The following is a 13,633-nucleotide window of genomic DNA, read 5'->3' as shown; positions in this document are numbered from 1 at the left end:
TGGAACCAATCGAAACAGCTCGTTAGCCGTCAACTTTTCTGAAAATTCCAGATCGATCGATCAATTAAACTCTAAGGTATAAAAGAACTAAAAAACAATTTTGTTTTAGTTTTTTTAAAATTCCTTAGAAATGACTCTATCGCTTGATTCTAAAATCGATGATCCAGTGTGAGTAAAAAAAAATATTGTTAGTGTAAAATCTTCGAAACTTACAGGTCTTTTTCTTACATCTTTCTCAGAGTCGGTGTCCACTGTAGCTAAAAATCTATAGCACTGATCTTTTTTGAATTTTTCACATTCTTTCTTTATTGAAATGACGAGGTAATGATGTCAAGTTTTTTTTTTTAATTTCAAATTATTGTAAAATAACAAAATTTTCAATGTTTCAATGAAACATCAGTATTTTGACTTCTAAGTGCTGTAAAAAATTGAAAAAATAATTTAAAGAATGAAAACTTGACGTGGTTATCAGCAAAAACTCACGAACTAACCAAATCTTTTTTTGTTTTTAGATTTCAGATGATCTAGTGATGAGTTATGCGGAGCACCACATTGGAATTTTTTTTAAACGTCCGCGGAAATTCGCTATCAATGACTCATTTCTTCATGAATATTGATAAATATTTAATCGAATACTTTTCAACTGTCATTTTATTATGTAGAAATTATAGAAATGTATACATATTAACTGTGTCGTCAAAAAAAATTATCGAAAATGTTTTTTTTGTATTAAGTAAACCTCACTTCCCCTTTCAAGTGCTCTTTGCAATGAGCGTGTCGTCATTTTACTTTTCGTCATCGATGGACTAGGTGGTTTCTTTTTTATCCATCATGGCATCGAACTTAATGATATTTGATTTAAGATTTGCCGAATTACAAGTAAACCTGGATTTGACTTTCAGTGTATCCTCAATGATGAAAAATCCGTTACAATATATGTTCACAACAAAAATATTAGATTCATAAGTTTAGCATATTTACATATATATGTAGATTCACATACAATCAGCATAGTGTATTCATACCGTACCTGGTTACAAGCGTACTTTTTACTTCTGTCACGTAACCATTCGAATTATTTACAATTAATTAGTGTTAAGAATAAACATTTAGTATTTAAGTTTGAATTTGAATGGTTACGCGGGCATTTCAACAACACGCCGGCTTAGAGGCAGCGTTTGCTCGAGACTAGCGCATGCGCGCAGCGTGTATGAACGAGCACGTGTATGCATATATTTTAATTTTTAATTTAAAATTATTTATCATTAACTTTTATTAGTTATAAGATGATATTTATGATTTTTGCGGTGTTTGGGTGAAAAAATGTGTGGTCACATTGTGCCCCAATAATTGTTTATATTTTATTTTGACAAAATTTTACATCCAGGTATTGAAGTACTGAATAATGCTGACCGCAGGGTAAAGGAAAAATCAATATTTCCCTCTACAATATGGATACTGATTTTAGGATTTCAATAATTATTATTTAATTTATTATATCGTTTAAAATTATAATTTTTGCATAAATAAATACTAGGTATATGTATTTAATTTTATATGCATCATTCAGGCTGGGGAAAAACGTTTATTTAGTTTATTTATTTAATTTAAAGTCAGTCCCAGGGCTAAATAATAATACTGATAATTAAGGGCGATTGTTGCGCCACGTGGGTGGCCAACAAGTGGCTGGCCCAAAAAGTATTCAGAAAGATACGGATAATCATAGACAGAAAAAAAGGTTGACTTGGCCCAAGATAATTTTTGCCTTCATTTTTTTATTCTTGGGCTGAGTAATTGGGTTTTTTTAATCCGCGAATATTTTCTTCGACTAATATTATGAAAATATTGTGTCAAGAATAATTAAATTTTAATTCAAGTTAAATAATCTTGATTCAAGAATCATTATTTTAAATCAAATTTATTTTGTTTCCAACCAAGTAAAAAAAACTATTAAAACAAGATACTTTTCTGTCTTGGTTGGTGAGTATAGTAAATTGTCACAATATATATCAACATCTCAAACCAAGAACTTTTTTTGCGTGGCAGAAGAACATTTACTCTCAGTTTGAGAAAACTACATTATCGACTCAAGACAACGGTCTATTGTAATGAGAAAATTTTAATTTTAATTTAAATAAATTATAATCTTAACTTAATAAAATAACTTTTCTTGAATCATGCAAATATTTACTTCACGGAAGACATAAAATTTTCCCATTGATGATTTTTTTTCTTGACTTAAAAAAAATGTAGTTTCGATTCATGAAAATAAATGACTCTACTTGAAAAAATATATCATCCTATATTTTTGAGTGAATTTAACCGAGTATAAATATTAAATGTTGTGAAGCAGGAAATTATATGTGTATATTCAGAATATCACGATACGACAGTAGAGGGGATAAGAAATAAACATCCTCGATTAATGGTTTATGAACAACTTAAGAAAAAATAAATGGTTTGCTCATGGAAGGAATCGAACCCAGACCGATTCGGCATCACGCGAGAGCTTTACCAGTTATGATATCCGATCATTCCTTGAACGTTCGTTTACTTTACCTATATCCAGTAAGCACACTGTACAATGTAGAGTCTACATTCCCGCCACTTTAGTATAGTACAGTTAGCTTTCTTAAGAGAATTTTTGCGTTGGGCCGTGAACGCCGTTGCTGTTGGTTCAAACGTCTACGCTGACTCGCCGCAACACAACAAAATACTTGAACCAAGATATTTCTTACCATTGAATCGAGTACTTTTAATTCTTGACTCGAGTCACAAATTATCTCGATTCAAAATAAATTACTCTTAAAAAAAGAATATTTTACTTTTCGGACAATTGATTATATATTGGGGCAAAATATTTATTTTTCTCACTTTAAGAAAATATTTCTTACTTCAAGAAACATATATTATATCGGTTGAAAAAAAAAAAAATTTTATGCCAAGATCACTAAATTTGAGAAAATTTTTGTTTTCGTTCAAAATTGCAAAAAATATTCTTGCGGCAAGAAAAAATTTCTTGCGCCAAGATATCCTTTTTTTCTGTGTACAGCTGTACTTTGTTTTTCTCATTGTACCTATTATATTTATGGTTTATTATTGTTTATTTTCTATCATTAATTGCTACTTATTTTCAAATTTATAATTTCGTTTGATTGTTATCCGCTTTGCTACAAATTACTCGCTCGGATCTTTCCTCGTGAATTTACCTCCTGATTAAAACTTTTTGTCCGTTTATAGGAAACGGGCTGGCACCCTCGTGCACTAACCCAGCCTGAAGAGCTGGTCCAGGCACAACGATTGTTATTTATTGTTTAAAATCTATTATTTAGATTGAAGATTTGAGTTGAATCATATTTATTATTATTTCTATTCTTGAGTTTCAAAATTTGACATTTTTTTACACACACGTGGGTGACCGCATAAGGCGTACTGGATATTTTCGCGTCTCCGTCGCGAATTTTAATACGGTATTCGTTATACTTCTCTACACATAATACTCTATCAACATGCAACTCTCTTAAATAGATTTCTATGCGAATATATCAATATTAAATATATTTGTGTTGCAGAATAATTCTATGTAAAATTATCTCTATATAAACTTATTCTACCCTGGCGGTTTAAAATCACGGTGGGTTTGTTCCATTTTACCACTGTGATTACGCGGTGGATATACCGTGGAACCACGGTAGTGAAATGGCACAAAGCCACCGTGGAATCACGGTGGATACACCGCCCAATCACAGCGGATACACTGTGTATACACTAGGGTGATTCAAAAAACAAACAAATATTTTTTTAACTTCCCGCTAAGAAAATTGAAAATTTTAAAATATTTGAGAAGTTATTGGTTTCGATCCGATTTATGAAAATCGAATTTTCATCCAATGTCGACGTTTTGAGGTCCTAGGAAGCTATTCTGACTAATTTCAAAATGATGTCCGAGTGTATGTATGTATGTGTATGTACGTACGTATGTAAATACCTGTATCTTTTAAACGGATGAACGGATTTTGAAGAAATGATCGAATAAACTGATTTTGATGGTTAAGGTGTCATTCGACGCAGCTTGTCAATATGTTGAAGCTGTGGGAAATTGAGCTTGATCGGTAGGGTTCGTTCAGGGATATTCCAAAAATAAAATTTTTCCGAAAATGTTTTTTTTTAATAACTTTTAATGGGCTCGATGGATTGATTCCAAAATCGACTGGGCTCTGAAGCTTCATAATCCGCGTCGAATGCCACCTTAACCAATAAAATCAGTTTATTCGTTCAAGAGAAACCGTTGTCGAAAGAATTAAAAAAAACATTTTTTTATTTTTTTTGAAATATCTCAAAAACGACTCGATAAATCGAATTCAAAATTTGATCAGCTTCAGAACTTGATAAAACGCGTTGATTGCCACCTTAACCGTGTCAATCGGTCAATTCGTTTGAGAGATATCGTTGGAGATAAAATGGTGAAAAACGTTTTTTTTCGAAAACAACAGCATACAGTAGTTTTTCCGAGCTCGAAGTGCTCGAAAATGCATTCACAATAATGTTTTCGTGGTTCTTGAGCTCGAAAACAGCGAGAAGTTATAGGGCTGGCCCGCAGGGTCAACTGATAGACAGATTTTTTTTTTTCCAAACAGGTTCAAAAGTTTCGTTTAGATGAAAATAGTCGCTTGTGAAAATTAGAGCTCTTAATATTAATATTAACATTGTCCGCATTGCACTTTTCTATTTCCCATAAGAATAACATGGAAAAATTTTTTTTTCCGTCTTCTGATTTTTATAAGTAGCTAACGATGCTTCATAGGAATACTTGACAGGCATATTTTTGTAGGGAATTTAATGCTTTACAAAAAAAGATTCTTATCATTTTTTGAGGAATCTATTTGTTCAAAAGTTATTTGAGGTTGAAGTCAAATTCATATTAAATTTTGAGATTTTCTTACTTTTCCGGCGAAACTTCCAGACCTATTACAAAATATCATTGGACCATTTTTTGGTCCAGTAATTGTATACTGTTGATTACAATACAGCCTACTAGCTATCGTACACTGCCGCATTACGGTGGTTCACGGTAAATAATTTACGTGATTAATTATAGGACATTTTTGTTCATACTTCAGAAGTTCTGATAAATCCACGCTGCGTAAATGTAAGGGCTTTATTTCCACACCATTTCTATCGATTCATTTTGTCTTTGTTTGGCAGATGGCGCCATGTAAATTTTCGATTCGAGTAATAAAATCCTAAGTAAGCATCAATTCCCAAAATAATAGGTTAGAGAACTAAAAGTGACTCAAAGGTTATTCATCCACAAGTGTATATTCATCCAAATTCTTCGACTATTCTATTTTATATGAATAAATCAAACATATTTATTCTTTAAATCACGACCAAATTATTTTGAGCTTTCGAGAACTACCCCGTATCCGAAGATCTACAGTCATGTCCAATTCAATTAATTCGCGCCGGCAACTCACAAGCCGACACGACTCCAGAACGTAACACTTTTTTTAATTTTTACCCGTTTACGACTAAGTATCCGGTAGTATTTAAGAACTTCCTTAGATAATATAATCATAGACTAATGAGATTATCCTAATGTAAGCCTGATTACACCTTATCCTAGCCTATAGTACCTGCCTATAGAAGACGGAAACCCCGCAGAGGTGCATACCTAGTGTATCCTCTTCCTAGCCTATAGTACCTGCCTATAGAAGACGGAAACTTCGTAGAGGTGCATACCTGCTGTATCCTCATACCCTACGATACCTGCTTGCAGAAGCGCGTACCTGCCGCGAGATTCACCTACAATACCTGCTTGTAGTTATTTCCGACAATTGTGATACTAGACTCACAATTGTCTTAGCTTGTAAGTTCATCTTTATCTGCACCAGTGAATCACCAGCTCTCAGGTAAGTATAATAATACTATTATTATAGCTCATCCAACTCTTCGTGCATATTCTTTAGTTAAATTATACTCATGTGGCTTGTCATGCAAATACCTAAAATACCTAAAATCCAATTCTTGCATTAGATATATAATTAGTATTTTTTCATTGTCGTTGTGCGCTTTAAAATTAATAATTTTATAAATAAACACTGTATAATTTGCAAGATATGCATTATAAAGTTTAATAATTTGGTTATGAGTGGTGGTGCTTGAGAAGTAGATCGCGATAATCACGATCCGTTTTGGTACGATATGGATACGTTAACTGACGATCACTATACATTTAAGTATATGCACAATCCGTAGGATCATTATTATAAGTATCTAGTGTTTCATTCATATCGATATATATATTGTGGTAGTAGTAATACAATTTAGAACTAATCACGATACACTTGTCGCTCTCCGTTGGTGAGCGATAAACACAATATTTTTTTTCCGTGTAACATCTGTATTTAATCTGGCCCCACGACTCCCGATCCTTTACATGTAATTTAATAACATATATAAATGTCAAGGTCAAACGGTCGTCTGGTCCCTACGAACCGGGTAATACAGGGTAAATTACCAAATAATTAGCAACAATGCTAAAATGGACACGGGCCCATTTAATTTAAATGTGTAACGGACGGTTGATTCATCCCTCCTATAGGGGGTGGACCTCAACTTCATTTCAGTTGGTAGAGTATTATGTGTAGAGAAGTAAAAATTACGCTTGTAACCAGGTACAATATGAATACACTATGCTGATAGTACGTCGAGCTATATGTAAACTTTGTATAAATATATGTTCGCGCAAAAAAAACAATATAGCAAAACTATTTACATAGATCTCTCGGTAACACTCTACATATAGGAAGATACTCTCTATTGTTAGAGATATTCGATTAACATGGGTTCTTACTTTTTTCTTTCTCACACTCAAACAGGCGGATGGTATTATTTTTGTAGCATTAAAACAGTAATTAAAACGCTCTTTACTATTCAAAAATATCTGATAACCCTTGCTGAGCAGAAAATATTTAATCATTAGACAGCATTCAGCATTACTGTCATAATATGCGGCTTATTGTGCCAAGATTTTTTTATAGTGAAAATGTCGTATAAATTTGATTTGTTTCAATTTGTTCTTTAAAATTGATTTACTCACCCCATAAGCGTACGATCTTGGGGGATAACGTGGAAGCGGTGGGATTAGCCTTGTCGCCAAGTTGGATGGCAACTCTCTAAATCCAGCAGCTTTTCTACGCTGTTTATCACGTCTAATTAAAAGAGCAGCTTGCATTGCGTCAAATCTCTTGATAAACGGTCATTAATAATTTTTGTGTCCTTACTGTAGCTGTAACTGATGGTTATCAGACTATATTCATGCATATATTAGGATGGTCGTTAAAAATTTATTTCTCTCAGATGCCTCATAGAAAGCTCTTCTCTAGTGCAAATACGAATGGAATTTGGATTTTTTTTTTTTTTTTAAGTAAAAAGAACACATGCCATAGAACAATCGAAGTTAATTTTTCTATTAAACTGCCGTTTTTTTGAATATCTCATGAAATATGAGGAGCAAAGGAAAAATCGACATTAACAATTTTATAGGAAAATCAATTATCTACAAAAATGGTGTCCTTCACTTTTTATATAAAACGTGTATTTATAGAGATATTTTACAAGAAACTTTCTTAGATTTCATCAATCGAGCATTTTGAGAATTACAAATATTAAAAATAACAATTTTTGGAGTATACCCTCACGGTTTTGACACTGCCGTAAATATTCGGCATTTATGCGCATGCCGTAAATTTACCGTTATAATTTGGTATTATCGTGGTTAGAGTGGCCAGTTTTTTTACTATAGTAATGCAGTATATTTACTGTACTTGAACTGTAGAGTTACCAGAATACTACAATAAAATTACTATAAAAATGCCAAACTTTTACCAAAAAAATGCTTTATAAGAACCGTAATAAAACAACAATTTTATGATAATAAAATCGTATTTTTTTGGTAATAATACCGTAGATATCCTGCAATTGTGCCAGATTTATGCTGATATAAGGGGAAATTGTAAAAAATTTGGTTTTATTTTTTGTTCGGTTCTGCATTCAAAATTAGCGAAAATGTCCAAAACATAAAATTTTTTATTTTATTCTATTAGTTCACACATTTCTTTTGCAAACGAAAGGATGTAAGTGGAAATAACTATTAAATGATGTACAGAATTTACCATCGAATTGTAACTTACTGTAATTTTTATACAAATGAAATACGACAAGTAATTATTATAAGGTTTGACTACATCAAGAGCACATATTATGGTATGTTATATGAAAAATTAAATGATTTTTGATTACTGGGTTAGATTCAAATCTGTATAATAATAGGTAGTAAATTATATTGATGTATTTCTTTAAAGAACGCTTGAAGAAGTGTCAATAAAGACACGAAACGTTGCAAAATAATTAACAATCTTGAGTTGATATTTTGATCCTACAACCTCTCAATTAATAACATAATGACAAAATAACTATCCGAGAAAATTAATGTTTTCAATTTTCTTAGGTTTGTTTGTATCCGGATAAATACAATTAGTATGAACCTTCAAGTAAGTGATTTGGCATAATGGTTAACAGATTAGACTTTGGATAATTAGGACTCGGAATCGAGCAAACGAGTTGACGGGTTTTTTTTTTTTTTTTTTTCCATGACAGTTATTTTTATTTTTTATTTGTTAATTTTTATTTAACAAGGCCCAACAGCGGATGCGAATGATAGGGCCATAAGATGTACAAAGATTCTGAATAACAAAAAATATACCATTTATAACCTATGATGTACTTAAACTGAGCTGTCTCAGAGGCGTTAGATGTAATACATGCTAGAATATTGGTAGTTATTGGAGAGCTCATACATAGATTTCCGAAGTATAATATGTTGATCCTTATAATAACAAGATTGATTTTATTATTCTTATTATTTCTTTTTTGTTAAATGCTCAGGGGGTTATCCCCAGTAATCATCAACAAGATGATCAGCATGCGCAGCAGGCCAAGTTTTCACGCCTAAGTAGACGGAGGGATCCAAGAATCACAGTCTTTTGCATCCGCGATGCCAGAAACTCAATTTGCGATGAACAAGCCGGTATTCTAGCCAGTGTGGACACAAAAGTCTGTTTCATCCCTCCTATGACGCCAACAATGAGAACGACAGGTTTGACACGGTAACCTGGGTGAAGTTTGCCAATTTCAAACAGAAGATCCTGATATATCTCGTGTTTGTGCTCTTCTTTAATCGTGATGTTATATTCAGCTGGAGCTGAAAACTCAATGACATAAATGTCACGAGTGGTTTTATCGAGGAGCACAATATCAGATTTAGTAGGGTCAATTTTCCGAGTTGTTGCGAATGACACATTCCAATAAATACGGCAACGGTCATTCTCAACAACTTGCGGAATATCTCCTGGCAGATAAGGCAGCACTGGTGTTTTATCGATACCGTGCGTGTATCTAAGGTGGTAATAAAGTACTCGCAGAGCAGCATTATGACGCTGAACGTATGCACTTCTTGCCATAAGTGTCTCTGGATGTTACTTACATACCCTACACAGTGGGCCGGGTAGCTGCGTCTGGAGCACTTCAGCACGGTATTCGAGAGTGTTGATAACACCATCTTGGCAGGCGCAAATATACCCTTCGGTCTCGGACATCAGGCCAGCTGACTTCAGGAAGGAAAACGTCAGCTGGGTGGACAAGCCATGATCACGCACGTGTTTAAAAACACGCTGTGCATGGATTTGTCCGTGTGTGTACTGAGCGATTTTTGCTGCTCAGCATTCTTGACGACCGTCTTAAATTCCTCCTATGGGAGTTCAATAAGAGGGTTTAATCTTCTGAGACTAAGGAATTTTGCTGCGTACATTGCTGCGTTATATAAAAACGCTCCCTTATGCCTATTATCATGACTATGAACAATTTGCATAAAGAAGTCGTCGTCATTTGCTGTGAAATTGATAACTTCGTATGTTAAACCCAGAACTAAACGATCGTGTAGACACTCCAAGCTCTGTAAGCCTCTCCCTCCGATGTGCCGGGAAAGGTATAATCTGGTGACTGAGGACTTAGGGTGCATGTTCTGATTCATATTCATGACTTTGCTTGTCTTGATTTCGAAGTCTCTAAGCTCGTTTCGGGCCCATTTAAGGACACCGAAAGAGTAGAGTAGTACTGGGACGGCAAGCCTGTTTGTTCTTTCCGGAAAGTTCTGATGACCAGATTTTCCGGAGTCTTCGCACGTACTAGCTGCAGAGAGTCGTTTTGATTTTTGAGACATCCTGCATAGGACTCTCATCAATCCCTAGATATTTGTACGACTCTCTGGCGTCAAGGTGGTCAATGACGCTCCCATTTACCAACTCGATATTTTCGCGCGAATCAGAGCATTTACCCTTCACCAGATGAGCGACCGCGCACTTGTCCAACCCAAAAGCCATGCCGACATCCCGTGTATACTCCCCTACAATATTCAAGGCTGTCTGAAGGTGTTCCTCATCAGGAGCATATACCTTCAGATCATCCATGTAGAGTAAGTAGGTGATCGAATACTTCCAATCAGTTAGTGGGCCCACTGAGTATCCACGGGTACGGCGTATCGCAACAGATATCGGCAGCAGTGAGATGCAAAACAGCAGAGGGCTCAGGAAATCTCCCTGGAAGACACCTCTATTATACTGCACAACTTTGGTCACACGTTTGTCGTTTCCGCATGAGATGTGGAACCGTGTTTGGCAAAGCTTCATGGTACGCTGAATGCACCCCACTGTATCACGATTCACTCCGAGGCATTTGAGCAAAAAGAGAATAAGCTCATGAGATTTTGAGTCAAATGCCTTACGATAGTCAATCCAGGCCATTGACAGGTTGCGCTGATAGAAGATCGCGTCTTGAAAGAAACAACGATCCACTAACAGATTCTCCTTGCAACCTGACAGGCCTCTTTTACTGGCACGTCGTTCGTATATCTGCTGCCATACAGGTTCTGTCACCTCCAGAATGCGATTGTTTAAGATTTAAGTAAATATCTCATGCCTGTAAAATTAGCTGGCCCAACTCAATAAGATTGAATTTAGATTAAGTAAAAATGAGGGCCTTTTAACTGCTATTTAGGTGCGCCAATAGCAAATTAGGAGCACAAACGATTTTCGCAACATTTACAAAAAACGGATGGACTGCCAGAATTTTAAATTCTGACAAACCATTTAATAAAAAAAATTATTTTTTTTTTTTATGACGTAGAAATTAAGTGCTTATTAAGTGCACCCAAAAAACTCGATGCAATTTCTGAAAAAAAAAGTTATTTAAAAAAAATATATAACAGCCGCCAGGAAAGCTGGGTACCCATAACGAAGAGATATAAATTAGAGCATATGTACTACACTGTAAGAAAATCGGTGTTAAAATATAATAACACCAGTGTAGGACGTGTACTTGGGCGGTGTTAAATGGGTGTAAAGACGCAATAATACCGATGTAAAAGTGAGGTGAAATATGTCTATTCAGAGTAGTAATTTTATAAAGCTTAGAAAAGACGAAAAATGTCAGTTTCTTATGAAAGATAATAAAAAAATATCGTTTAAAAAAAAATTCAACGTATAGAACTTGAAAAAAAATGTAATACAAACGAGAAGATATAAAAATTTAATGAATATTATCAGGAAGAAATTTCAATTGCGATATGTACTTATTTACATAATAATTTATGTTGGACATAATTTATTTAAGAATTACACAACTTTATGTCCATTATTTCAATCACCAATGATTCTAATGAAATCATTAGTCAACTATTAGTCGATAATCGACTAAAGAATCACAATACATTAATTTTTTGTAAGATCTGGTTTGGTCTGCCAGCTTGAGATTTTTCAGCGGTAAAGCTCAAAACTTATCGTCTCAGAGTAAATTGAATGAAACGTTATTCAGGTACTCATTAAGTGCAGGAGATTCCAAGTGAGAATAAAGCGTGAGGTGATCCTCTTGTGCTGGGAAAGTTCGATGAAAACTCTGCTTGGAAAATTGTTTTGCGAAATTCTTGTAGATAGTTGTGACACGTTCAAACTAACTATTCAACGTAAAAAACCAATTCAGAAGTTATAAACAGTCATTTTCCATTTTAACTTCCGTTTTGGTCTGCCAGCTTGAGATTTTTCAGCGGTGAAGCTCAAAACTTATCGTCTCAGAGTAAATTGAATGAAACGGTATTTAGGTGCTCATTAAGTGCGGGAAATTCCAGGTAAGAGCAAAGCTTGAGGTGATTCTCTTGTGCTGGGAAAGTTCAATGAAAACTCTGCTTGGAAAATTGTTTTGCGAAATTCTTGTAGATAGTTGTGACACGTTCAAACTAACTATTCAACGTGAAAAACCAATTCAGAAGTTATAAACAGTCATTTTCCATTTTAACTTCCGTTATGGTCTGCCAGCTTGAGATTTTTCAGCGGTGAAGCTCAAAACTTATCGTCTCAGAGTAAAGTGAATGAAACGGTATTTAGGTGCTCAGTAAGTGCGGGAAATTCCAGGTAAGAGCAAAGCTTGAGGTGATTCTCTTGTGCTGGGAAAGTTCAATGAAAACTCTGCTTGGAAAATTGTTTTGCGAAATTCTTATAGATAGTTGTGAAACGTTCAAATTAACTATTCTACGTAAAAAACCGATTCAGAAATTATAAAGAGTCATTTTCCATTTTAACTTTCGTTATGGTCTGCCAGCTTGAGATTTTTCAGCGGTGAAGCTCAAAACTTATCGTCTCAGAGTAAAGTGAATGAAACGGTATTTAGGTGCTCAGTAAGTGTGGGAAATTCCAGGTAAGAGCAAAGCTTGAGGTGATTCTCTTGTGCTGGGAAAGTTCAATGCAGTGATGGGCATACTTAAGTACATTTGTATTTTAAGTACTAATAAAGTAATAAGTACTTTGATATATAATAATTTTTTTTTTGTAGAGTAAAAATATGCAAGTAATTAATATTTCAAACAAGTGCTAAATACTACATACCAAAGTACTTAGTATTTTATTTATTATCTAATTACAAATACATTTATACTTGATACTTCTAATTTTTCCTAGTACTCAATACAATAGTATTTAGTATTTGATTTTTCAACTCAATAAGAATACTTTTGATTTAGAACGGTTCAAATACTAAGTACATTTGTACTGAGATTAAAAGTTGTATTTAAGTACTAGATCATTGGTATTTCTGACAAAAAATAATTAAAAACTCCGAGAGTATTTTTTAGATTGACTATAGAAGTTAAACCAATAATAAATTAAAACGATTCAACTTTTTAACTCTAAAAGAACTTTTTATTTAAAATTTAATGTCAATAAAAAAAGTTTTTATTTTTTTAAGAACCCGTAAAGAAATGATGTTATAAAATTTCATATAATCATTTTTGCACGGGTATATAAAAATGATTGATTAGATTACTGCTTGAAGCTGCAACATAAACTGTACGCAAGTGCACTTATTTGAACTAAACAGTATAAATTTGACAATAATATATTAATATCATCTAATGAATAAATTTGAATATTAAAATCTTAGGAGTGCAATAATATATTTAAAAATTATAATTTTAAGTCTCAATCGTCGTATGTAAAGTTCTGGTAGTGATAGAATAAGTATTAAA

At 33.7% G+C, this 13,633-nt stretch overlaps 1 protein-coding gene and 1 long non-coding RNA gene across 19 annotated transcripts in view; one reads left to right on the top strand and one right to left on the bottom strand.

Moving 5' to 3' along the window:
* The window catches only part of LOC130664838 (uncharacterized), a 196,644-nt gene that overhangs the window by 50,703 nt on the left and 132,308 nt on the right, over positions 1-13,633 (top strand). The window lies entirely within an intron of this gene.
* LOC130664836 (uncharacterized) overlaps positions 1-13,633 on the bottom strand; it is a 223,762-nt gene that overhangs the window by 95,970 nt on the left and 114,159 nt on the right. For 5 of the 18 annotated variants that reach the window (XM_057464958.1, XM_057464963.1, XM_057464960.1 and 2 more), the window contains one exon: positions 7,103-7,297. The exons of 8 other annotated variants lie outside the window; for them this stretch is intronic. In XM_057464958.1, coding sequence (XP_057320941.1) covers positions 7,103-7,237 — 135 coding nt within the window. In that variant the 5' untranslated portion in view covers positions 7,238-7,297. Of the gene's footprint in view, positions 1-7,102; positions 7,389-13,633 lie in introns of those variants that run through there. 5 more of the 18 variants (XM_057464959.1, XM_057464961.1, XM_057464962.1 and 2 more) reach the window with 4 other exon arrangements.

The sequence above is a fragment of the Microplitis mediator genome, chromosome 3 (genome assembly GCF_029852145.1).
Source record: "Microplitis mediator isolate UGA2020A chromosome 3, iyMicMedi2.1, whole genome shotgun sequence".
NCBI lineage: Eukaryota > Metazoa > Arthropoda > Insecta > Hymenoptera > Braconidae > Microplitis > Microplitis mediator.
This window is presented reverse-complemented; position numbering and strand designations above follow the sequence as displayed.